Source organism: Kryptolebias marmoratus, linkage group LG21 (genome assembly GCF_001649575.2).
Source record: "Kryptolebias marmoratus isolate JLee-2015 linkage group LG21, ASM164957v2, whole genome shotgun sequence".
Classification (NCBI taxonomy): domain Eukaryota; kingdom Metazoa; phylum Chordata; class Actinopteri; order Cyprinodontiformes; family Rivulidae; genus Kryptolebias; species Kryptolebias marmoratus.
This window is the reverse complement of record NC_051450.1, coordinates 1,749,660-1,777,256: the sequence shown is the minus strand read 5'-3', so window position 1 is coordinate 1,777,256 and position 27,597 is coordinate 1,749,660. Positions and strand designations below refer to the sequence as shown.

Here is a 27,597-nt window from a genome sequence, read left to right as displayed (position 1 = left end):
GGTTTGAGTTAATTAGCTGATTAGAGTGTGGTACCAGGTGCCATCAATTTTGAACCTTTTCACAAGATTCTAATTTTCTGATATGATGAATTTGAGATTTTCATTTGTTGTCATTTGTAATCATCAAAATTAAACGAAATAAACATTTGAAATAGATGAGTTTGTATGTAATGTATGAATATAATATACAAGTTTCACTTTTTAAATGGAATTACTGAAATCAATCTACTTTTTCATGATATTCTAATTTTATGACCAGCACCTGTACATTGGGGGAAACCCTGCAGTCATTCTATAAATGTCTCCAAACATTTCAAGCTGCTTCAGAAAGAGATTGGTATGAGGTCTCACAACCAACACAATCCCTCTCATCAAAAATCTGTAAGAAATTGACACTTAGAACAGTGACAGATGTTAGAGTTGCCACATTGACCAATATGTATCCAAACTTTGTATAAAACCCTGACAATATACAAAGCATATGACAAAAATGTAATTGCTTCGCACTTCATAATCTGGTCAGACATCAGATAGAAACACCACTGACACCTTTAACTCAGGAAAGATGGTAAATACTTCAACAAGCTGTCTGTATTTTCCCTAAAGACCATATGGATTTGTTTATGAAGTTAAAGCAGCTTGAAAGTTGCACCCATAATTATGCAAATAGTTGGGAAACCACCTGTCATCCATCAGTGGATCACTGCAGTGAGCATATGCCAGAGCTAAGCTTCCATCTGATTCACTGGAGACATGGCTTAGTGTTGGAAGCAACACATTTTAATCATGGCTTCTAGGTTGAGTGTTTGACATTGTGACAAGATTGGGAGAGTTTTCTCTGACTGCCTGTAGACAGGAAGGAAGTCAATCAAAATATGTGACTGAAATTCCAGACTAAAATTCTGAGACCAACCTGTTGTTTTTATTGGCCATATAGTTAGATAAATCACCTACATAATTCCCTTTCTAAGTGGCGTTACTCATCTTACTCACCCGAATACCCTCAATATTTGAGTCATAAAACATCCCTTGCATATCTCCCAACCTTACTGATTATTTAAGTAAACTCTAAAACAAAGCATTTAACCATTTATCATCTGATAATGATGAATATTGTAATCAGCCCTCAGCGGCACAAACCTATTGTTTGAACTTTGCTTACAAGGGCTTTTGATCTAGGAATTAAAGTTGCTACAATTTTTTATTTATATCTTGTTACTGTTCTTGTTGTTATTTTTGAAAGAAAAAAAAACCCTCTTTTTTTTAAATTAGTAGCTTCTCATATAGTATTCAAATTGCAGCACTGTACAAAAATAAAATGTGTTTTGTGTACATGAGTATTTAATGACATCTTGCAACATATAACAACTGGATGATGGTGTCTTCAACAGGATTTTAATAGAAGTTAACATGTTTAAACTGGTACCAGGGAGAACCACACTTCCTCAAGAATGTCTGACCCCTGTCATTACCAAACTATTCATCTGATGAAACATCCCAATAAAAGTCCAACATCACTAATTAATAAAAGTGTTTCTTCCTTCTTTTTTTCCCCAAACTGCCTAAAGGCATCTTGAGATGCTGCTCAAAACCTCATCTCATGTAGAAACCGACCATCAAGATTCAGTAACAAAATTATAAAACTTTAGCCTCTCTGAGTAGTGGCTGGTTAAGGTGTAGACTATATTATATAAATGATGGCTGGAGTTTAGAAAAAGAAAAAGAATAGAAAAACAATATATATTGAAGTTATGTGTCACTCCTACAGCACACCTCGCCACTCCAGATTTCCTCATACAACACCCTCAGCACCCTGTCGTATGCTTTTTCTAAATCCTCAAAAACACAATGAAGTTCTTTCTGACCCTCTCTGTATTTCTCCATCAGCATCCTTAAAGCAAATATGGCATCTGTGGTGCTCTTTCTTGGTATAAAACCATACTGTTGTTCACAAATAGTCACCTCTTGTCTAAGTCTAGCTTCCAAACTCTCTCCCTGATCTTTGTCGTGTTACTCATCAACTTAATTCCCCTGTAGTTGCTACAACACAGTACATCACCCTTGTTTTTAAAAATGCCTTTGAGTTATCCCACTCCCATCTCTCCTAGACATTTCTATACTTCCACTTGCATGTCATTAGGTCCAACTGCTTTCCTCTTCTTCATCCTCTTCAAAGCAAATAGGTGTTGAGCCAAAATACTATTTCAAAAAAGTCAAGTCCCAAGGAGCAGGGAAGCCCATTTGTTCTATTATCCATCCATCCATCCATTTTTTTTAATCCGCTTTATTCCGGGTCTCGGGGAGCTGATGCCTATGTCCAGCAGTCACTGTGCAAGAGGCGGGGGACACTCTGGACGATTGCAAGTCCATCACAGGGACACAGCGACAAAACGAGACAAGCAACCATCCACACTCTCACTCACACCTAGGGACAATTTTAGGAGTTACCAATTAACCTAACATGCATGTTTTTGGTCTGTGGGACCAAATTATTTATCCAGTAAAATGTACATTCCATCAGAAACCATGAGGAATTTTGAGACTTATTTTCGTGTTATTCTCATTGACTTTATGGCTGAAAAAAATAAATAAAAGGTCAGATACTATAGTTATATGAAATGCAAATTATTTCTCTGTATTTTAATATAACAAAACTTTTTTCATGTTTTCTATTATTAAAGTCATGTCCTGTTACATTGTTGCATATGGTATCAACATATATTACTCTGTGTCAAATGTTAATATGTAATAAATACGTTATTTACTAAGTTCCTATAGAGGACAAAATCTGGAAATTAAACCAAAGTATTATGAATATCAAGGTTATGGTTAATTAAGATCACAATGCCCAGTGAAACAAGTTTTAAGTCAGAATGTCTACGAGTGTTATATAAACATGCTTGTTTGTGAAGATAATGCTTATTTGCCATGTTGTGTTAACTATGTCCAATAACTACCTTGGAGATAACTAAAGAATATAACTGTTTGCTGCTACTCTCAGAAAGAAATTCACATTGCAAGATTGACCAAATCATGTGAAACCAAATACTCTCTTAGATGTCAGCAACATTCCTAGACTTTATTTTATTCCAAACTTAGAAAACTAGATGAGTTTTTTTTAAAGTTTGTCACACTATCATTGTTGTTGCTCAAGTGTACCTCACATATTTATGTGTTAGTTACTTAAAAACAAAAGACTGTCTTCCAACTGTGTTTGGAGAGGTTTACACATAAACCAGTGTTTATGTTTTGCCAGTGGTTTCCAAACATTAACCGGATTTCTTTTTCATCAAGGCAGACTCTTTCATAAAATGAAACACTGCAACAATTCCTTAAAGATTTAAATACAATAAATATGTTCTTGCTTATGCGTTGATTGTCAAGAAGGTTGCAATATGAAAACTCACTCCCTCTCCCATTTTCTCAGACCAGTTTTCTTCTGCTTAATTTGTGATGGGATTATCTCGGCAGTCCAAAGGGTTTGGTTGGTCCCACATTTAATATCTAGGGCCACCGCTTCAGAACAGGCTAGCAATCGATCCAGACTGAAAAAAAGAATGCAGACCAGTGGGGTGGTCGACTAATAAAATGTGGCCCTAATCCAGCCTCTGTAGTGGCGGATTATGGTCAGGCTACAGGGTCAGAGATATGTACACAAACTAAAATTTACCGCAGAGAACTCCAACTCTCCAGGGAGCAATTAACTTGTATTGCTTTGCCCTTTATTTATCTTTCACACTGACCTTCTTTTGGGGAGGAAAAAATAAATCCTTTTTGAATCGCCACTGGAAAAAGAACTGACATATGTGCTTGTATACAGTATACACAAAAAATATAGAACAAAGTTATTTAGGTTTTTTTTTTAGTAGTAAAATCGTTCATGCTGATATTCTAAACAGTTTGAAGTTCTCAAGGACCTGGGTCAACATTAGAGCTATGGGCACTGTTGTATATTTTAGCCATTTTTAAAGACAATAGCTTGACTTACAAAGATTTATTTTCAGGCAATAATGCCATAAAGAAAAATACAATACACTGTTTCTTGTAAGATGCATATTTATACAGTATATAAACTTTGTTATTTCTTTTCGTATACGTAAAGTCAGTGATAAAAAGTAATGTATCAGTGTTCGTTTGATGTAGAGTAAACTATGTTACTACTCAAAGAGCTAACTACAACAGGTAAGAATTTGTTCATGACCACAACAGAACCACACTTCAGAAGGTCTTTATTATAGCTTTAAGTCTCACTACCTTGATGAACCTAGATTAATCTGGACAGAAGACCTACTCATAAGATGTAGCTGCAAAGCATAAATGCCCTTATCAAGACTCACTAATTATTTTACTACTAAAGATTCACAACACTCAAAACCCCATATCTCTTTTATGCAGCGACTCTAATGATTCAGAAAAATCAAGAGTTGAAGATGAAACAAAACCTCTTTTTAGTTGTAAGTGCAACTCTGTGGATTTAAACCTTTAGGGCACGATATGTGAAACTTAATATGTAAGGTACATTCAGTGCAAGTAAGTGTGCAGTTCTAAATAATAGCTTAAAATTTTCAGTGCATCAACATTACAGAAAATAACACGCTTCAATGAATCCAAAAGTGGAATTTTCCTCTATGGTGTGGGTTAGAGGTTAAGGGATAAATGAAGTCAGCTCCTGATCGATATGTACATACAAGTGTGTTCACATTAAGCATTTAGGCACTACTAAGCGACCCGGGATAAAGACTATCTGGGGGGATTTTCTCCCATGGCCCTGAAGCCCTTGTATACTCTGAGTCTTTGCATTCACATCAGACTGATTTAAATAAAAATACCAAGTGGCCATGGCTTCTTGAAATCTTTAAAAGCTATTTTTTTCCACGGCTACTTTAAGTACTTCAAACCTGGACAAGTTCAATGCCTGAATAAATTATGGCACTGAACCATTTTAGCTCTCTCTTCAACCACTGTATACATATTGATGTCCCTTGTGTGCAGGGAAGGGGACTTCCACTGAATAAACACTGACCTGAAACATCCACAAGGGGACAAAGATTCATTTTTGGCAGCAAGAAATGGAGGTTTGGAGTGGTGGGAACCAACACTGTGGAGATATAGATGAAATATGAAGAAGACTTAAAAAGGAAGATTTAAACTGTAAGACCAACAAGAGTTGAGAAAGAAATTCCAAGTGCTTCTGTGAATTTTTTAGTAGACTGTAACCTGATGTGACATCGGAGAGTGTAATAAAAAAAAAAACTTGAATAAATATTAGCTGCTGACCTTTACCATGACCGAGAGATGTAATCCTTTACAGATAAATGGACGCTTTTAGGTAAAGGGAAAGTTTAAAGATATGCTTTAAATGTTATTTCTTAATGTTACTCTGTTCTAGGAATATGCTGAGTTTCACAAAGTCTAAGCCAGCCAGTGCTTTATTAAAATTACTCATAGTTTATCATTTTTTTTCTTTTGGGAAAAAAAAAACTCAGTATATAAAATGACCAGGTGTAACCCCAATTACTTTTGTTTAAATTTCCTTTGTGCTTAGCATGGCTATGTGCCAAACACTGTCAACTAAAATAAAGCATATTTCTTCCAAAACGTTTGTAATAACAGTCGGCATAATTGTTCTTCGAACATTATGATCATTAGGATATGTATATATTCTAATTAGTCCCACATTTGTGTCCCACACACCTGCCTGCTGCTGACCCTTGACTCTGCTCATACAGTCCTGGTTCTTCTACCTCTCTTAGGCAGGAAAACACCTAATAATGTGTTGCTAGCACCTCCATTTCACTTTTGCTCTATCTGCCCTGCATTTCTATGGCTGTAAGAGAAGGACACCACAACATTGCCTCTTTACATTCCTGAAACTCTAGGCTCTAGCATATGTGACCTCCAGAAGTTAGATTTATTGGTCATGGAAAATATTTTGTGTACATGAACATAGCAACTTAATAAAAACTTTAAAATATTTATTCTATAAAGCTCATATATATGCCATGGTAACAAAATTACACAGTAGTGACCCAACGATAGCATTACACAATCTCATGCTCTGCTATGACAATATTCTGTCTGCGTTGTTGCTGTATTGTGGTGAATTTTTAGATGTTGCCATTGCTTGTCTTTCCTATCGGTCTAATTAGAGCTGCATATCAGTGGTGTATTCCTTTGTGTTGTTGGCAGATGCACCTTGTAAATGCCAGGTTGTTCACAATGTCATGTGGTCGCTGTTGTGTAAATATTGAGTTGTTGGAAGGTATGTGTTGTAAAAGTACCAACAATGTCCACGCATCAGTTTTCGGTGTAGGATGGGTACTGTGTTCAGCAAAATGATGTGTACCAATTAGGGATGTGAAGGTAGAGCAACTTTGATTTGAACTGATGCAGTTTTGGTAATAAATCTAGATCCATGTTTTTTGGGTTTTTTTTTTTTTGCATATTTAAACCGGTAACATATGATCCCTTAAATAATTAAATGCAGAGTTTTTAAGCAGTTTAGTTTCTACTGGCATGTGTTATAAAACAATATATTAGAAAAGTGTAGTTATGTTTTTGATCCCCTCTTCATTTTTTTTACAGCGGAAAGTTCTTCTGGCTGCACTTTCTGCAGTTTAGCAGTATTGTTTTTACATCAGCGGTGCCTCGTGTTCAGGAGGAGAACGGCAGCAAATCTGGTATAAACAGGAACAAACTAAAAGTGTGCTCTATACTGATTTATGGAGAGCAACTAATAATGCAAAAAGAAAAGGTTCAGCAGAATTTTATCTTTTATAATGTAGAAAATACATTTTGCCACTAATTGTTGAATTACTAAAAGAGTGTTAAACACACCTGCAGCTGGCAAGTTTTTATGAGTGTTTTGTAATTTTGTTTGCGAGTATTCATTTTTTATTGGGTAGTGAATAATTAGTCTCAATAACAATAATATAGACATACATTAAAATAATTATTTTGCTTTGTCATATTGTACTGAATCTCAGTTTGTTGAATCGCGTCTTGTGAATAAAGGCTGAACTTTAACGGAATTACAGGCTGAATCGCATCACATTGTATCAGTGTTTGCTGCTCATGTATCTTTATTGAATCAAATGTTGGCAATTTATTGAGATACGTATCGTACTAGCGACTGAACAGAGATGCACAAATTTTAGACGAAAATGTTCCATTTGTCAATTATTTCACAAATATGAACCTGTAAGAAATTGATCTGAAAGCTACTGTTTTAGGTCGACAAATTCCAAGATTTAGATGTGTCAGTGCAAAGCAGAGAACTAGCAAGAAGGAAAAGGCCCATTACATTGTGTTTGAGACCATGGCTAGATGCTGACAGAGACAGTATTTTTTTCCTTTACTACAGGCTACAGGAAAAGCTAAGAGAAGATGCTGACGAACACCACAGTTACTCTGCAGCAACGTCACACATACAGTAAAAACAAAATATCACCCTAACAAAAAAATCCCCCAAAGCAAGCCAGTTACACCATGACAGCAAAGCATTTGTGATGCTTACACTGTGGTATGCTTAAAATACACACAATTTATGTAATGAGACAGCATTATGAACATTGCATGTCACATATGTTGTGAAGTTGTAATGTTCGACTTTGGTAAACTACAAAGCCGCACCACTTGCAGAATTAAGGCTCAGTTATAATCGTCCGCTCACGGCGCGCAGACCTGAGCGAGCGGTGTAGGCTTTTATACTTGATGCTTACATCGGTGTAGTATTCTCCAAAAAGACAGGAGGCTGTTTTGTTTCGCTTAATGCACCTTATAGTCTGGTGCGCCTTATACATGACAAAAGTTCAAAACGGACCATTCATTGACAATGCGTCTTATAATGCAGTGTGCCTTATAGTGCGGAAAATACAATACAAAGATGATTACTGTGACATGTACCTAATAAATTCAGAATATTTATTTGTTCTTAATATCACACCTCATTTGTTGATCATTTTAGAATTGGAGATGCATATTATATTGCATGACAAGCCTGATTTCTATAAGAGCTGCAACCCCACAAAGTCCATGAATCAACCATCAAGTTTTCATTTTGTACAAAAACCAGAGAGATAGAGAATGATTCTTCTCTCTTGACAGAAAGAAAAAACAGACAATTTACTAGAAAAAATGAGGGGAGGATGTCAACCTTTCTCATGCCCTCTGAGACGAGGCCTCCAGTAGGAGACGCTGACATACTTCAACAACAATAACACTGCAGTGTGTGTGTTTGTCTTCCCTCCGAGAAGATGGAGGGTAGAGTACACTTCTCAAAATCCAACTGACTCATGTAGGTCAACAACTATATGTGTGTTGCTTTATGAACACTAATCTGTAAAAAATAGATCAAGTTTATGTGTTTGCTTCTGAATATTTAATCATTACTTTCAGTTTTGCGTTGTGGCAAAGGTTTTTTTTTTGTTTGGGGGGTTTTACCTTAGAATGGTTTGACAGCTTCTGCACATTTTTAAACCCTGAGTTTTTAATTGGGGAAAAAAAATAGCTGAATGTCCTGTCACCTTCTGATGTCGTTCAGTCTGCAGAACTAAAACTAAGACACATCATGTTATAAATTACAGTTATCAGTCTAATTACAACAACCAGTCTATATTTTACTTTAAATCTAGTCTCAGAGAGACTTCCCCACAAGCAGCCATATAGAAAGTTATTAATTAACAAACCAAACATCCCTCAGTCGGTTTAAAAACAGAACTACAGCAACACTTTTGTGTAAACACCATTCTTTGCGGATTTTAGCATTCATTTTGAAGCTTAAAGTGTTAAAAAGCTGCTGCTGTGTAAAAAGCATTTTCTCTAAATTCAGTCCCCTGAGAAGTAAAAAAAAACACTGAACACATCTAGTACAACATGATCCCCATTGGCAGCACCAATAGAAAAATGGCTTTGGCCTTTTGTTGCAACGTCTTCTTGCATATTCTTAAACGGTTTCAAATCTAAACTTTTCTCCTGTATAGGTAAAGCCACACTGAAGTCATTTAAAATAAATTCCAATCACTAACTTTTATATGGATGTTCTTGACAGTTAAACTTTGCAAGATGAAATGTTATGATTAGGTTTTTATGTTACATAGGTCAAAACATGAAGAAATCAAGTAATTATTGTAACTATGTCCTGTGACCAATATGGTGTGTAACATGCATGACACTTTTATGTTATGTATATTGAGAAGTGTAGGAAAGTTACAGCTTAATACATCATAAGCATAACGCATGCTACATTGCCATGGTGTAGCCATCTTGGTTTTTACATTGGTGTGCATTTTGTTTTAACATATGATGTTGCTGCAACATAACTGTGGGACTCACAGCATCCTTGTTGCAGTTCTTCCATGAGCTTGTGGTTAATGTCCAAGTTGTTTCTTCTGTCAACATATAGCCATGCTCTTATCAACCATGTTCTTTATGCTCACACTCTCTGTTGGTCTATTCTGCCATATCTCAGGCTGACAATTGGTCTTCTACTCTTGTCTTCAAATATCACATCAGCAGCTTGCACACTAATTTCTTCCAGGTCCATTTTTGTGGAATGAATGGCAAATAGAAAATGTTAGTTTGTGTTGGTCTGTGTTACTCCATCTCTACATTATCACTTTCATTGATGGATTTTCACTCTGACACACACCATCAGCTCTGAGATTCTATTTTGATACCTGTGAAGCTTTTCTAAATAAGTCTATTGAAGTGGCAGTATTTGTTTGTAACAAGATCGGTATAGAGAAGGATTTGAAAACTTGTTTCAGTTGAATGTTTAAATATGTTAATTCAAATGAATCAATTAGAAAAAAGATGTGAATCTTTTTGAGTCTACAAATGAACAACATGCAGAAAACTTCAATATAGAATCCTTCTAAATGCAGAGACAAGACCATTGCTGATAAGTCATTAGACTCCAAACATATATATTTCCAAATCATTATATGGCCGGAAAGGGTTTTCTCTCAATGCCTGCAAGCAAGCGTAAACTGCCCCAGCTTAAATTGATACAACCACAGCGTGAAAGGATTATGGAGTTTCAAGAGTGACAAACTGAAGATAATAACATGTCAGTTTCTGGCAGGTCAGTCAGCATCTAAAGCTGAGGGCTCTTTGGTTAATAAGAACAAAAGAGCTCACTGCTGTTTCCAGAAAAAACTCTAGCTCCTTTCCGGAAACTTCCTGACCTCTTGTTGATTGTTTAGTGGTTTATGATAGAAAGAAATGCCATTTTGTGTGAAAACAATTCAAGTTGAGTATATAAAGACAAGTGTAGAATCACATATATTGAAAGGAAGGCCGGCAGAAGGGAATCATCTAAAAATTTTTTTTTTTTAAATGAAGCATTCCCACAAAAGAGCAGATCGAATCACAATTTAAAAAAATTGCCTTTGCCGTAACAAAAAAAAACAAAAAACAGACAAAGAACAAAAAAATCTTAAAATGTGACCATTTTAGAAAACATGAGTCCAGGATACTTGGAAACAGATGGTATTTTTAATGTGCAGATTGTATGTTTTAGATATGCATCACTTTGATTAGTCACCCAGTGTTGCTAAAGCACATGTTTTTTTTTACAGAATTGAAAGCATGAAACAGTAAAAATGAATCATAAGTTCAGAAAAGTTCATTTTTTTAGGTAGTTACTATCCACGTTTAACCATAGGCTACTGCTCGTTCAGTGTAGGCATTTATAAAGTTTACAGAAACTTTAGCAGTTGTAGACACAGCCAGTGAATGGTGCATTAAAACTTCACAGGATTATTTCAGTGGGTCTGAGCTCCACAATAAGGTGTATAAATTGTGATATAGTATTCCTCTGCTAAAAGACTGAACTTTTTTTTTGTTTCTTTGTTTTGGTGTTCTTCCAAATCTTTTGATAGATTACAGATGGATGCAGCTTATGGTTGTTTCCCTGTTTTAACAAAACTTTTCATGTTTTAATTTAGGTCAGAATTGGAAGAAAAAATGTAAACTCAAAATGTAAACCTTCTGTCTAAACGTATTAATCCAACAACCACTATAAACCCACATCAATAGAAGTAATAGAAGTATGACACTTTAGAGCAAATGTCAATTTTGCCATTATCCTGTTAACTCATGAGACACCATAGCAGTATACTACTTAGTTTGGTCATGTCACAGCAGGAAGGTCTCTGGTTCAAATCTCAAATGGGTTCTTTCTGGTTGGATGTTACATGTTCCCCCTGTGCATGTGTGGATTAAGTCCCATTTATGCCAGTTTCCCCCCACGTCCAAAACACATGCATGTCTGGTTAATTGGTCATTCTAAAATGATCTTATGTATCTGAATGCTTGTTTGTGTTGTGCGTCCCTGTATTGACTTTGTGATGAAAAGAACACCTATCCATGCTGTACCCGCCTCTCACATGTTCACTGCTGGAAACAGGTACCAGCACCCCATGGCTTTAAGCAGGAACAAAAAATAGAAAAATGAATGAATGAATAAATTAATGGATAAATGGACAGTACATTTGTGTCCCAGAATTAACCTTATAACTGACAGTCACCTGCATACCTCATCTTTGTTACTTCTCACTATTTAGGCCATATAACCAGTTTTTCAACATGTGAAAAACAACACTCGTGTATCACTACTGCACAAAAAGTCACAAACCGAAGTCATACATATGTAAAACATCTATGGCAAACATTTCCTGTGTTTTACAACAGCTTTGTTTTTGTCCAAATGTTTAGGATTTTATTAAAATCTAAACATGTCTAATCCTACTTTTTACAGTAAAGGAATTGCTGCCAGAAATGCAGCACTCAGTTTAGTTTTAGACTGATGAAAAGCAACCTGGGCATGGTTTTCATTCAGCAAGATAAAGCTTGACACCCTGAACCCATTTACTTCTTGAATCAGTGCATGACCCTGTCCCATGAAGAGGAGAAACCCAGATTTGAACTGGGGTCCTCTTGATATGCAGTCAAATGCAACCCCACACAAACACACACACACACACATACATACCCAAACAATGTTCTGAGCACTCAGAAAGGAGATGCCAAAAGTCAGAAAGTTGTAGGTTTGATCTTTGAGTCTTGACTAAATTCTATATGACAAGGACAACTTGGCCCAAGAGGTTTTAGGAATGGGCAGGAAGCCCTTCATGTTACCCTGCATACTTTGTTAAAAGTTGCTAAAAACCAAACCAGCTCCAGGGAGATTTTTTATATTTCTTTTAAGAGTGAAAGTCTGAAGCAACTTAGTACTTAAAAGCTTACTGTACACAGAGTGCTGCATTGAAAAGAGACTTTTCTTAGAAATATCTATAAAAAAACAAATGGTCTTATTGATGGCTCTGGTTCAATTTGTACTTCCACCAAGCAATACTTTTGCAGCTTTGGTAACTATGTACTAATAATTTGGGGTATAAAAAGAAGCCACCTGCCGCAGGACTCTTTAAACTCACTTCCACCCACTTTTCTGTCCCCTCACCCCCCAATTCGTACTTGTCTTGACCTGACCATTATTATTATCATTATCAAAGTGGCTAGGCTTGGACATTCAGCCTAGTCTAGTTTTCTGAATAGCACAGATCGTAAGACAAGACATTTATCAGGCATTAAGCTTCTAAAATATTGTGAGAATTTAATGTTTTCCCCAAAAAACAAGCAGGCTAGGTTGTATTTTCTCTGTATTTCATACAAGCAGCATTTGCTTTAATCCACCTGCATAACCAAAAGTCTGTGACTGATGCATGTTTTCTACACAGAAACTGAGCAATTATGTGCTCCAGAATAGGTGATTTATTGTTATGGAGTACACTTCTGAAAATGTCTGGTTTATCACAGTAGATCACTAAAGTAACCTTTACTACTACAGTAGTAAGGGGAGCTGGTGCCTACTAGTATAAAAATCTGCAAGTAAGAAAGTGTAAGTTAGTCAAATTTTCATACTACATACTACATTTCTGCTGCTTTCTTTAGGAAAATGAAATAATCTACCAATTGTTTCACAGTTCTTTTTTTAAATAAATAAACCTGCTTTAACTTTGTGTCTAAGCATTCCAGACTTTGGGCTTGAGTTGAAAAATGACCAACCTGTGGTTTCTAAACAGCTACATTTCAGGATCACAGTTGGTCTGCTGGTTAGTTACTGCACATTGTCACATTAATTTGACTGTGATGTTCAAACTGCTTCCAATAAAACTGCTCCATGAGAAGGGTAGGCATAAATGTTTTGCTTTGATCAAAGCTGTGACTGTGAGCCAAAGTAAGTATTCTGAAAGTCATCACGTTTGCGGTAAGACGAGGCAAGGGAGCGATCTGGAATTTCCACAGAGCTTTGGATCACATTGTATCTCTGCGCAGCTGATGAAAAACAGAAGGAGAAAGGGGGGATAGGAGTGAATGAAAGATTTGCTGAAACTGGGGCCAAACAGTTGCATTTCTGTATAGGCAAGCTAGAACAAGTCTAAGCATTAAGAAAGAAAAAACATTTCACTTTAGTGTATTTATTGTTAGTTAACAATAAGATGTTTATACATAAATATCTTATTCTATATAGAACAACCCCACAAGATTGCTTCGAGTAAAATGTAGCTGCTCTTTCTTCAGTAAGTGTATATTTACATCATTTGTAGGATTATACATACCATGAAGTATGTCCATATCAGTGCATGACATTTTATCCTCCTCAGAGTTCAACTTGCTATTTTTTTGTCTCAGTTGTGCTCAATTTGTGTAATTATGCTCATTATCCTTAAGTATATTTTACTATACTAAATATAGAATTTGCAGTTTTGTTACATGAAGCCACACTATTTTCAATTACTTTATCAAACATGCTTTAGATATCCTGTGTAAAACTGCTTTTCTGTAACAAAATGCATTCTTTACCACATACTGTATACTCTACTAAGTGAGTGAAGAATAACCAGTAAGGAAGTCCATGATGTTGTGGTTTACTTGTTGTAAATTTAAAAGTTTATACTTAAAACATGCTACTGGCATAAAGGTAGCGCCGGTAAAAGACTGACTAAAATTACATGTGTTCTCCTTCTGCAGATGAACAGAAACCATGATCTTATGTGCACTAGTCCAGATATCTGTAGTTAAATTGTTTTTTTTTTTTGTTTTTTTGCATTTCCATTTGCACCTCTCTTTCACACGCAAATAGTGCTTTTGATGAGAAAAACAGGTTTTTAAAGTTTTTTCAAAGTGATGATTTTTAAAATCTCTGCCTTTTATGGATAGGTGTGGACTTGCGTAGCAGGGCTTTTTCGTACTGACGATGTAGCAGCTTATTTTGTGCATGCTCACAATTACTGTCTGTCCTAGAAAACCAAACAAGTTTTTTTTTTTTTTTTTGCATCTACCTTGCTTCATCTTGATCCTGGTGACATTAAATTTTTGACCGTGTCCTGAAATGATTCATAACTGACAGGAAATTGTAAACAGTATCAGTGGTGGTGGTGAATGCATCTTTTTTGGTAAATTCTTCAGCCAAGCTTACAGTGTTTTTGCTCTATATTTTGATATGAAGTTTAAGATGAAGTGCTTACCAGTTAGTAGCATGGCATGGGTGTTGCAGTGTTATTGTTATAATAGTTTGGACAAATATCCACAACAAGTAAGATATTAATCATTTATAACCTTTGCACAGAACTATGCATAAATAAATCTTAATTATCTTTTTTAAATGTAACAATTTGCATGTGGATGTCTAAAAATAACTACTAAATTTGAAAGTAAAAGGATTACATTTATAATTTGGCATTAGAGTTGTTTTGTGATATTTTGGGTGGCCACTAAATGAGCAAAAAAAAAAATAATCAAACCATCAACACAGGACATTTGTCTGCACAGAGAAATGATTTTATAGTCATCTTGTGTATTAAACTTCCTGAGTTTTGATGGTCAGCGATGTAAACATAACATCCCAACGAATGCATTCATTTTCACTGAGTGGAATAATTTGGAGGGAAAGATTAGTGAATGCACCTCTGAAATGGGTTTTAAAAACACCCATTTAATGATTTCTGTATCTTCATATGTTTTTTTTCTGCTAATATGTTTGTGCTGAGATGACACCAAAGTCAAGGCAAACAAACTCTGCCTCCCACTTCTTGTGATCCCTGTCATGGGGTTACAGCCAGTCACATCAGAATTTATGTAACATGTCAAAAGTTGATTTGACTGTGTTTTCAATTCTAGCCCTCTCTGCTCCCGCGCTCCTTTAAGTGTGACAAAAGTGACTTGCAGAACTGCTCTCTGCCCAGCTCAGGAAGCATTAAAGCAAGTCAACAAACTCCCAGACTTGTGCACTCACATATATCCACATGATTTAACTGTTCAGCTATTGTTTTATTTTGGTACTGGCAGAAGAAACAATAGTGCTGAGTGGAGACCTCACTACAAAAAACACTGCTGTCACCATTTAGCAGTGTCAGCAGCTGAAATCATTAGCTATAATCAGCTCTGCATGATAATATAACAGTATTAGTGATTTTATGGCTAATAAAGAACCAACACCCCTCAGCAGTTTTAAAAATCCACCTCGGGCTCTTTTTCTCTCTCTCCCATGGCGAGTGTGAGAATGATTAAGAGTTGACATAACTAATAGCCTCTCCACAAACCTAAATAGTTCCGAGCCCCACAAGACCCAATGAGCTTAAAAATGCAATATACTTCCTGCAGAGTGTGTGCTAAACACAGCCATAGTAGTTTTGGATCATTGGCAAAGAGAGAAGAATAGGCAATCTTTGACAGAGAACTGCATTAGATACATAAACTCTACAAAACTTTTGGAACTATTACTAAACCCTATTACCACCATGGGAGAAAAAGTGGAGATGGTTGAGGAATATATATACCTTGGTGTTCATCTAGACAAAACACTGGACTGGAGACTCAACAGTGAAGCCATCTACAAGAAGGGACAGAGCAGACTGTACTTCTTGAGGAAGCTTAGACCCTTCAAGGTTTCCAGCAAGATGTTGCAGATCTTCTATAAGTCTGTTGTTGAGAGTGTCATCTCCTCTGCCATCAGCATCAGAGCCAGGGACCTAAAAAGGCTCAACAACCTGATAAAGAAGGCTGGTTCTGTTCTGGGGATGACTGTGGAACCTCTGGAGATGATGATGCAAAGAAGGATTATGCGTAAGATCAAGGAAATCATGGACAACCCTGACCATCCTCTTCACGAGACCATCATCGGAAAACAGTCTCTTTAGTCAAAGGCTTCTTCAGATTAGCTGTAAAATGGACCGCTACAGGAGATCTTTCCTGCCCACAGCCATCACCATCTATAATAACTCCTTGATTTAAATGAGCTACGTCAACATTTAATTTCCCTTTGGGATTAATAAAGTATTTTTGAATGTAATTGAATTAAGTTTGAATAATTAGGTTTAAGCCTTGCTTAGTAAATGATGAACTGCCAGCACTGCTAAATGGTGACAATATTGTTTTGGTTCGATTACTTATTGATTTTTTACAGTGAAAAGTTAATCCATCCATCTTCTGCAGCTTATCTAAGACTGGGCAACAACTCAAGCAAGGATCCCCAGACCTCTCTTTCCTCACCTCCTGCTGCTCATCTGGAGGGACTCCAAGGTGTTCCCAGGTCAGCTGGGAGATATCATCTTTCCATTGAGTCTTAAGTCTGCCCTGGAGTCTTCTGCCAGTGGGACATTTCTGAAACATCTCCCTTGGAAGGTGTCCAGAAGGACTCCTTACCAGATCCTCAAACCACCTCAATTTTGCTCCTTTTGCAGAGGAGCTGCAAGATTCATAATCTCATTCTTTTGGTCATTACCCATAACTCATGACTATAGTTAAGGGTTGGAAGGTAAATCAGTTGGTAAATTAAGAGTTTTGCCTTTCAGCTCAACTCTCTTGTCACCATATCAAATCTGAGCAGGGTCTACATCAATGCAGATTCTGACCCACTTAACCTCCTGTTCTGTTCTGTCCCCATTCATGAACAAGAACCTCTGACACTTGAACTTTGGGCAGTGGCTAATTTTCTACTTAAAGTTCATTCTAGTTAAAGACCAGGGCTTCACACTTAAAGGTGCTGATCCTCATCCTGGCAGCTTTAAACTTTGCTCCAAATCACTCCTGTGCACACTGAACGTCCCACCTCAATGAGGCCAATAAGAACACATCAACCACAAAAAGCAGCGATGTATTCTGAAGCCCATAAACATAGAGACCCTCCTGCCCTCGGTTGCACCTAGAAAGTCTGTCAATAAAAGTTACAAACAGAATCTGTGTCAAAATGAAACCTTGGTGTAGTCCAACATGCACTGGAAATAAGTCTGACTCATTACTGGCAACTAGAACCAAACTCTCACTCCAGTTGTGTGGTGACCAAATAGCCCTGATTAGGGGGTCTGATACTGTAAACTCCTAAAGTACCCCTCAGAAGACACCATTTGGAAAAAGTAAATAATTAAATATATAATTGTACAATTTGAAATTTAGAACAAACTAAATTAATTTGTCATATTCAAACCAGTGCAACTAAATTTTGATTTAAAAAAAAAACAATAATAAAATCTTGAGTTTTTTGACATCACATTATCAAACAAATATTTTTTTTGCAGACCTGTCCCTACATATTAGCTACAATTGTTTGGACTTGTGTGATTTCTGCTTCCTAATCAATATAATACATTCATTCAGTTTGATATTGACTAAATGGGAAACTCATGTTATATGGCTTCCCTCCCATCAATTCTTTATTTCTAACCTGGAAAGAATTTAGTCTTTAAAGAAAACATAAATAATGTACCTAAACAGCCACTCATACTCATACAACAGGATTGATCTTTGGTGAAAATATGATACATGACCTGAGGTGTTTTAATGTTTTGTCGAATCAAAGCCAAATTAATCTTTAGTTCTTGTTCAGTGTTGAGGTGAGACTGACATGACAAATGTTTTGGTCATGGCTTGTTTTGTTGCACTGCAGAGAACAAAAAGAAAAGAAATGTCTAAAAAATGGTCACTTCTTTCAGTGGCTAAACAATAAGTCAAAGCAGACAACATTTTAAGCTCTCAAAATGAGAAATAATTCCGAGTTTATGTTTATATATTTATTTTGTAGAAACCAGTTTTACAAAGTTCATCAAACATTAATCATAAGTTTGAAACTTTTTTCACTTGAATATGTGAATATAGAGCAAAGCAGAAGCAGAGGCAGATTTGGCATCTGTATAATTACAGGAAAATTATATTCATTATTGTAATTTACATCTCATCTCCAATCCAATTATTAGCAGTTTGACCTGCATAGCATGGGAATCTAAAACAGACTCCCAAGATGGTAGCAAGAGATGGGTGGAGGACAAAAAAAGTGAAAATTTGAGATTGTGACTTAAGGAGTTGGATTGGGCATTGGAGGGCTCAATGTGGCTCTAGAAGATAATGATTTTAAATAGACATAATTTTCTGCCTCAGAGTGCAGCTGCCAAGGGTGCATATGCAATGCTTTTATGTCTGATATGAAATATTACTGGCAGTAATTTGCTCATGTGCATCTCTGTAGGGACCATTGCCTGCCATCCTTCTTCATCTGCCTGGCCATGTGACCATGCATGTATATGATGTTAATACGACTGTCATTCAAAACCAGTTTGGAGCAGACAGATGAAAAAAGAGTAATTGTGTATTGTCTATGGTTACCAAGATAAAATATAAACATTTTCTATACACTTTTAAACTTTTTTGTACACTTTAGCAGACTGGCATAAAGCAGAAGCAAAGGCATCATGTCTTTCCTCTTTCCTAGAGCAAAAGAGAACTAAACCTTACTAAAAAACAAAGGAACAAACCTAAACTAAAAATAGAACTGAACTCAAACTGTGACAGATATATACTGTATACAGTGCATTAATCAACCTGTCAAGTGTGGGAAACAATAAAGACTCCTGCTCTGGGCCATCTTGGAGGAACAATTTATAAGTGATACACAAGGATGGAAAATATATAAATTTGTAAGGAGTTTAGATTTACAGTGGAAAATGTATGTCAAAATCCCAGCTGAGAGACAAAACAATATAAAGTCAGTACCTAACTCAGCTGCCACTGCTGGAGACTAGTTTGCAAATGGCATTCGAAAAAGAGTCTCCAAAATGTCCTATTCATCGCGGGGTTCTCAGTTTCCTCACATGAATCAGAGGGTCTTGCTGTCTTGTCGCTTGAATTTTGAACATGTTCAAAAAATCGACAAGATTTTTTTTTCCCCCTGAACTTGTCACAGAGTTGTCTTAGGTGTCTCAAAACTCAATTTCCATAATGTCAGAGTCCTAATGCTGTACTTATATGATACCTGATAGTTGTTTACTGTAATAAACATGTATATATTTGTAACTTGATACTGTATGTTTTTGCAAAACAAAATGAGCATTAAGGTGTTTGTGAAAAAAATTACCAGGCCATTTGAACAGGTGTGTGATACTCCTACATGTTCATGCAACACATTCTCACTCCCATCTCGTCACATTTGGACGCTTGGGCAGACTCCCTGTGCGTCGCGTATTGACGCATCGGGAAGCCCCTTCTTGTCATACATTGACGGGCAGGGTGCTCTCATTGAATATTATAGTGCTCAGCTTGGCTCCTTCATTTTTTGTTTGTTTTGTTTTTTAACAGAGACATACACAAGGTCTTCTTGTTATTTTAACATAATGCAAAATTTAAACGAAAGAACAAGGTGGAGCCTCGCGACCCTATGAAGGATAAGCGGGTTGGATAACGTATGGAGTTAAATAAATAAAAATACTCTGGCCCACACTCCAGCATGGTAGATGGAGATAATACATCTAAACGTTAGATGTCACCCGCCAGTAAACCCAAGAAGAAGAAGAAGAAGAATGTATGGAGTTCGCGCACCCTTCTCGTCAATGTATGACGAGAAGAGGCTTCCCGATGCGTCAATACGCGACGCACAGGGAGCCTGCCCAAGTGTCCAAATGTGACGAGATGGGAGTGAGAATGTGTTGGTTCATGGTGCACTTGCATCCCACTCATTGATATGCTACATTTTTTTTATCTTCTCCATCCCCTAAAATCCTGACTCTCAGTGCAAGTGTATTGAAGCTCATGTTGCTGAGAAAGCACAACCTACTCTGTTTGTGTTTTTAAGAAAACAAATTAATTACTTTAGGAACTTAATGCCTGATTTGAATAGAATAGAATGGAATTGAATAGAATTTAGTTTTGTTTTTGCTGCAATGTCAGCTTTTGTTTTTGGTTTTCTTTTATTTTTAATAAATTAGTTTCTTCCTGGAGCTCAGTATGAGTCTGCGCATCGGGTTCGCCTAACTTTCCACCACACGTGACAATGCAAAACTATTGTTGAGATTCTTCTCTACTAATTTTGAGTCACTATGTTAGTACCCTAAAGTACTCATTCGTTTTTTTTTTACATGTACCCTTTTAATCCTGTTCAGGATTGCAAAGTTCTGGTGCCAGTCTTATCTGTCAACAGGCAAGAGGCTAGGTACACCCTGGGAAACACATTTGAGTAAAAAAATTGGAGCTCAGTTTGTTATGATTGCTATTGTATACTGTTACTGTTATACTATACTGCACGGTCCTTTTAAAGGTTAGGGTGATGTAAGTATATAAACAGCCAATTCAAAATTCACATACTCTATGGAAGGAAGTATAGGAGTTGAGGTGAATTTTTCACTATATTAAAAAAAATGCTGCTAAGAAAAAAGAACTACAAGCATGTTTTCAGTTGGCTTTGGTATTGTAACCCTGTTATATTTTGAGCAAAGCGTCAAAGAAGTTCCTTTAAGAAAATTTGGTGAGGTTGTAAAAAAGAGGTACAATACATCTCCATTAAAGACAATTTACCTTTAGTTCACTATTAGACTGTCATCAGGAAAATATTCATATGGCAGGAGAGAAAAGTCAGCTGTTCATTCAAGCACATAAATGCATCAGTTAGTTTTCTGAATGTGGTTTAGTTTGTCTTAAATGTCCGTTTACATTTTAAAGCTGCTCTGCATCATTTCACTTTTTCCACATTATTAAAAGAGAATATGTGATACCTTATGAGTCACTAACTTTTCTTAAAATGGTGTCAGGTGCCATGTGTGCATATCCACATTCATTTACAGGTGTGCCTCTCCTTAGGACAACGTTGATGTAAAAAATCTGCCAGGAGAAGAAATGCCTTCGTAGGGGCTTGGCAAGGTCTTCAGACATGTAAAAATGCAGTAGGCTCCACATTACTTGTGTATGAGTATGATTCTCAGGGCTAGGTGTGAGGGACTAAGATAATGGGTTACTGAAATTATTATTTGCAACATTCAAATTCCACTTTGAATGTTACAAGTAAGCCTTGGGAGATGCAGAAAGAGATGTTTGTACAAGCTTTCTGTTAGCTCAAAGACCTTGGAACACGCAATGGTGTGTGTTTTTCTTTTTTCTTTTTTTTTACTTTTATTGTACAAATGTGAAGCTAGTGTTGTCCTAAAATCACATTTTTAGGGATGATAGATATGGATATACTTTTTATCATTAGACTTACTAGTTCGCAGAGCGGAAGAAGTAACCTCAATCTCACTGCTAGCTTGGTAGGGCTGAAAGGCCGAAGCTGAACTCATCTCATTGGCAAAGGGATCCGGACTCTGAGTTCCTGTGGAGCTGGCGCTGGTACCGTCACCTCCATTGTGTGGATCCTGCTCTTCATATACTGCTTCCAGCTGAAAGGAAAGAAAAGCAAATGCTCAAATGTGTTTATACATACACATACTGTACAATACAATTATAATCTAAAAGGACATTATCAAATAAATGAGAAATAATACTCTCAAGTAATTTGTTGTTGTGAAGTTATGCAATTGACATCCAATTTTTTTATTATTATTTTTTAATCATACCACGAGTAACAAACACATGGAGAGGTTAATCTCATAACATCTGTTTACTGTAGCACAGAGTGCTCTGGGTTGCCAGGTTTGGCATCTACAACAAGCAGCTGCTCAATTTAAACAAAGGAAACTTGTTGTCATGTTTCCAAGGCCAGACAGAGCAAACTCTCCTATAGCATCCCCTAATCCCGATTTTACACAAATCACTCACTGACTGAGCCACCATGTCAACTGAATTTAAGAGAGGCAACTCTGGATTATAGCCAACGAACACAAACTCTGTTTCTTCTCTCATAGGGATTTATCATCATATGTGGCAACAGCTAGCAGCTAGCTTTAGTTAGGCCCCTTTAGGCTGGATGACGACCCTGCTAAATTCTCCACAACCTATTGGAATGTGTCTGGATCATGGCAAATGGCAGCCATGACACTGCTATAGTATTAGTATTAAAATATTGTTTTCCTGCTATTTTTCATCTTGCCAATATGCTCTCCTGCCCCTCATTACCCCTCATTACAAGTCAACAGTATGTTTTATTTACAGTATTGCCTCCTATGTAGGCCTGTCATGATAACAAATTTTGCTGGACGATTAATTGTCTCAGAAATTATTGCAATAAATGATAATATCGTTTGGAGCCCGTTTTAAACTAATGTAATGATAATAACATATTAGTGCAAGTACATCCTCTCAAAGATTAAAAAACTTTACTTTCAAAAGAACACTTAACACTGGAACTGGAACACAAAATAAACAAAACAACCAAAAAAAAAAAAAAACGTAAATAGAACCTACATTCAACCAAAACAGTATGTATTATTAAGTCTGTAAACTAAACTGCCATTTAAAAAGTAATAATAATTAGTTGTATATAGAAAAGACGGACAAAACTGACAGTTTTATAAACAAAAAGTGCAAACTAACGAAAGCACACGGCGACAAAAGCACAAATGCGACATACCGGCTCTCAAAGCTTCGGCGGTTCGCCTCTGCCATTTGGTCTGAATCCTAAGTGCTCCCACACCGCTGCTGTTACTTCCAGCTTGAAACCAATTCCATTTTGGTTTTTCGTATCGTATTTGTACGTAATTTTGCCCTCTGTACGATATACAATCAATAATCCCAAAAGAGGCAAAATATACGATAATTTGACCATTCCGTGAATGTGTGGTTGTAATCGGTTGTAATCAGCCTGCCGCAACTGCCTGTCAGGGGTTTTTTTTGTGAACCTTGAAGGCATCTGTGTGGTGATCTTGGGGTTTTGGGACTGTGTTGTTGGTGTGTGTGAGTGCTTCCTGGTGGGCGTGGCCAGACGGGTGATTGACGTCTCGTCAACACTTTTTCCTCACCTGCAAGAGATCTGGCTGATTTCAAGGACAGGTGTACTTAAGGCGTCGGCAGGAACCAGACCAGCGCTGGAGCATTACCTACTAGTGGTAAAGTCGCTGAGCCTCTGTTAAAGAATAGTTATTTGTAATCCTGTGCTGGTTAACTCTGTTCCGTTTTTGCCTCAGGAAATACCTCCGTTCCCGTGGATCCAGTCTGGTTTCTGTTTTTTGAGACTCCTGTCAACGCAAAGTACCTACCTGTTCTCCCGTGCCTGTCTGTCTGCTTCACGTTGTCACCAGGAAGGAATTACTCACCACTGGAAGGATCACTACAACCATCCTGAAACCTGAACTAACCACTGCTTGCTTCTTCGAGTTGTTGGACTCTCGGCCCAGTCGTAAGAACCTTAACTTACCAACCATCACTTACCATTCTTAGATTTTCTCGTGTTCCTCTCCTCCATACTTACCGTGTTCCTCACTCTTTCAGATCCCGATTCCCATTCCTGTAAATATTTTTCCCTCACTGTAAATAAATCACTTACCGTTATCACCTGGTCTCCTGTGTCTGTCTGCTGCCGGACTGCTCAATAGAAACTACTCAGAAACCTGACAGAATGCTCCAGCCAGACGAAAAGAGCAGTTCCGGTGGTGGACAGACCGCAGATACTTTAGTTCACCACGAGCACCGGTTAGATCAATATGAAACACTCATCCAACAGTTATATCAGGTTCAGCAGGACACGTGTGCTACACTAAATCAAGTTTCCCATCGCATAGTAGCTATCGACAATCGTCTTGGAACTCTATTTCCCACAATGCAATCCACTTCACCCGTCGTCACCACGCCCCGCTCAGTCAGTTCAGCCCCACTTCGAGAACCGGAAGTCAAACCGTCGGAGTTATTTGACGGGAACACTGATCGTTGTGGCGGTTTTTTGTTGCAATGTAACTTGGCGTTTGCTCGTTCGCCGTCACTTTTTCCGTCACACGTCTCTAAGATCATTTTTTTGGTAGCCGCGTTAAAGGGACGTGCACTGCATTGGGCTCAGGCGTTCCTGTCTACTCACCCAATCGAGACACTTTTATTCGATCAGTTTGTGCAAGAATTTCGGCGTGTGTTCGACCATCCGTTACAACAGGAGGAGGCGGCTAAACGGTTGTTAGCGCTTCGTCAGGGTAGCAGAACGGTGGCGGACTTCTCCGTGGATTTCCGGATAACGGCTCAGGAGGCTGGCTGGGATGAACTAGCCTTAAAGGGTATTTTTACTGGGTCACTGTCGGAGAATATTAAGGATCAACTATCTACCAGAGAAGAGCCAGCTAGCCTCGATGAGCTTATTGCACTGGCCATTAGGATCGACAACCGTCTTCGTGAACGGCAGCGGGAGAGGAGTCTGCAGCATGTCGGGATACGTACGCCTGGTGGTTGTTTGGGGACGGGGGACGTCACCGAACCACAGATCCCTGGAGCGGAGGGAGAACCCATGCAGGTGGGCCGTACTCGTCTCTCTGTGGAGGAACGACAAAGACGTTTTCGTGCAAAGGAGTGCATATACTGCGGGAAAAAAGGACATTTCGTGGCTAATTGCCCGTTTCGGGGAAACGGTCAGACCCGCCAGTAGAGGGGAGAGATCTGCCGGGTCCATTAATATTTTCCCCAACTTCGTTACTGTCTCTCCCTCCTAGGATTATCTCCAACCAGACTACTCTACCTATTGCAGCCATGGTGGATTCAGGATCGGAACTTAACTTGATCTCCAGGTGTCTCGTGGATCAACTGTCACAGGCCTTACGGGTCAGACCATCTCCCAGATTACCCATCGTGTCACCAACCTGCAAATCCTGGTTTCTGGCAATCATCACGAATCCGGTGAGTTCTATGTGTTTTCTGCTTTATCGCCGCAATTAATTCTTGGTTTCCCTTGGTTAAAGAGACATAACCCGGTACTAAATTGGGTAGAGAGAAGGGTAGAATCTTGGAGTGATTGGTGCCTTTTACATTGTCTTCGGTCTGCTGGTGCGCAAGTGGGGGTTGAGGTGGAGGAACCTGGGGAAGACATTGATTTGTCGGAGGTTCCTAAGCCCTACCATGACTTGGCACCGGTCTTTAGTAAACGCAAGGCCCTTTCTTTACCTCCTCACAGACCTTATGACTGCGCCATTGAGCTGTTGCCGGGCGCTCCGTTACCTTCCAGTCGGCTCTATCATCTTTCGGGTCCTGAAACTGAGGCCATGAGTAAATATATAAACGAGTCTCTGGCCTCAGGAATCATCCGACCCTCCACCTCCCCTTTGGGAGCTGGTTTTTTCTTTGTCGAAAAGAAGGACAAATCTCTGAGACCTTGCATCGATTTTCGGGCGTTAAATCAGATAACGATAAAAAATAAATATCCGCTCCCACTAATCGATTCAGTCCATGAGAAGCTTCACTCGGCTACCGTTTTCTCAAAATTAGATCTTCGTAACGCATATCATTTGGTGAGAATAAGAGAAGGGGATGAGTGGAAGACGGCGTTTAAAACACCATTGGGCCATTTTGAATATCTGGTCATGCCTTTTGGCCTTACCAACGCCCCCGCCGTCTTCCAAGCGCTAATTAATGATGTGTTGCGCGACTTTCTTAATATCTTTGTGTTCGTTTACTTAGACGACATATTGATTTTTTTCTAAGGATGCAGAGACACACAGAACTCACGTCAGGGCAGTATTGCAAAGATTGTTTGAGAACAAGTTATTCGTTAAGGCCGAAAAGTGCGCTTTTCATGTGTCCACGGTGTCATTTCTGGGGTTTATTTTCGAGAGAGGACAATTTCGCACAGACCCAGAAAAGGTCAGGGCCGTTACTGAATGGCCAGTTCCGTCCTGTCGCAAAGAGTTACAGCGCTTCCTGGGGTTTGCTAATTTCTATAGACGCTTCATTAAGGACTACAGTCGGGTGGCCGCGCCTCTTACCCAGCTAACCTCTACTCTCCACAATTTTTGTTGGACATCTGCAGCAGACGTGGCATTTCGGGAGCTTAAGGAACTGTTTTCATCGGCCCCCGTCCTCTGTCATCCAGATCCAAGGAAGCAGTTCTTTTGTGGAGGTGGATGCCTGAGACACTGGGGTGGGGGCAGTCTTGTCTCAGAGGTCTTTGTCCGACAGTAAGGTACATCCATGCGCTTTCTTTTCGAGACGCCTATCACCTTCAGAACAAAATTATGATGTGGGAAATCGAGAGTTACTGGCAATCAAGTTAGCACTCGAAGAATGGCGGCATGGGCTTGAGGGTTCCAAGGAACCTTTTGTAATTTGGACAGATCACAAAAACTTAACATACCTACAGAACACTAAAAGACTAAATCCCCGACAAGCCAGGTGGTCTTTGTTTTTCGCCAGATTTAATTTCATTCTCGCCTACAGACCAGGATCCAAGAACATCAAGGCCGATGCACTCTCCCGGCAGTTCTCTGCGACAGACTCTCTTAAGTCAGAGGTCAATGTGTTACCCTCCTCCTGTTTCGTGGGATCACTTACTTGGAAGATCGAGAACACGATTGCAGTGGCTCAACAGACGGAACCTGACCCAGGAACAGGACCAACGGGACGAAGGTTTGTACCCCAAAGTGTCATTAGCAAAGTGTTAGATTGGGTACATAACCACAGGTTCACCTGCCACCCGGGAATCGCCAGGATGACAACGTTCGCTCAAAGACATTTTTGGTGGCCCACGATGACAGCTGACATCAAGGAGTATGTTAAGGCATGTCCGACCTGTGCCCAGAACAAGTCCCTTCATCAGCCACAGGCTGGACTGCTTCAACCACTACCCGTTCCTGCTCGTCCTTGGTCCTACATATCACTAGATTTCATCACCGGACTACCTCCCTCTGAAGGTAACACTGTTATTCTCAACATCATCGACCGTTTTTCTAAATCCGCCCATTTCATCCCGCTTACCAAGTTGCCTTCAGCCTTAGAAACAGCTCAGTTACTTGTCCATCACGTGTTCCGGCTCCATGGCATTCCGCAGGATGTAGTGTCTGATCGAGGCCCCCAATTCGTCTCCCAGGTCTGGAAAGCCTTTTGTAATGCGCTGGGGGCTCAGGTCAGTCTATCGTCCGGTTATCACCCGCAGTCCAACGGGCAAACAGAGAGATGTAACCAGGAGTTAGAAGCGGCTCTACGATGTGTTATCAACAATAACCCTTCCTCCTGGTGCAAACATTTACCTTGGATCGAATACGCTCATAATGGTCATACCTCTGCTGCCACGGGTTTTTCTCCGTTTGAAGCCTCTCTGGGGTACAACCCACCTCTCTTCCCAGATCTGGAGACTGAGATCCTGGTTCCATCGGTCCAAGCGCATATAAAACGCTGTCATAAAGTCTGGAGGCAGACTAAGGCAGCTCTTCTGCGGAC

The 27,597-nt window shown here is 38.5% G+C and overlaps 1 protein-coding gene across 2 annotated transcripts in view; it reads right to left on the bottom strand.

Annotated features, from left to right (window-relative positions):
- Positions 1 to 27,597, bottom strand: part of LOC108245193 (partitioning defective 3 homolog) — a 485,244-nt gene that overhangs the window by 332,366 nt on the left and 125,281 nt on the right. For both annotated transcript variants that reach the window (XM_017431897.3, XM_017431896.3), the window contains exon 3: positions 21,521 to 21,695. In XM_017431897.3, coding sequence (XP_017287386.1) covers positions 21,521 to 21,695 — 175 coding nt within the window. The remainder of the gene's footprint in view (positions 1 to 21,520; positions 21,696 to 27,597) is intronic.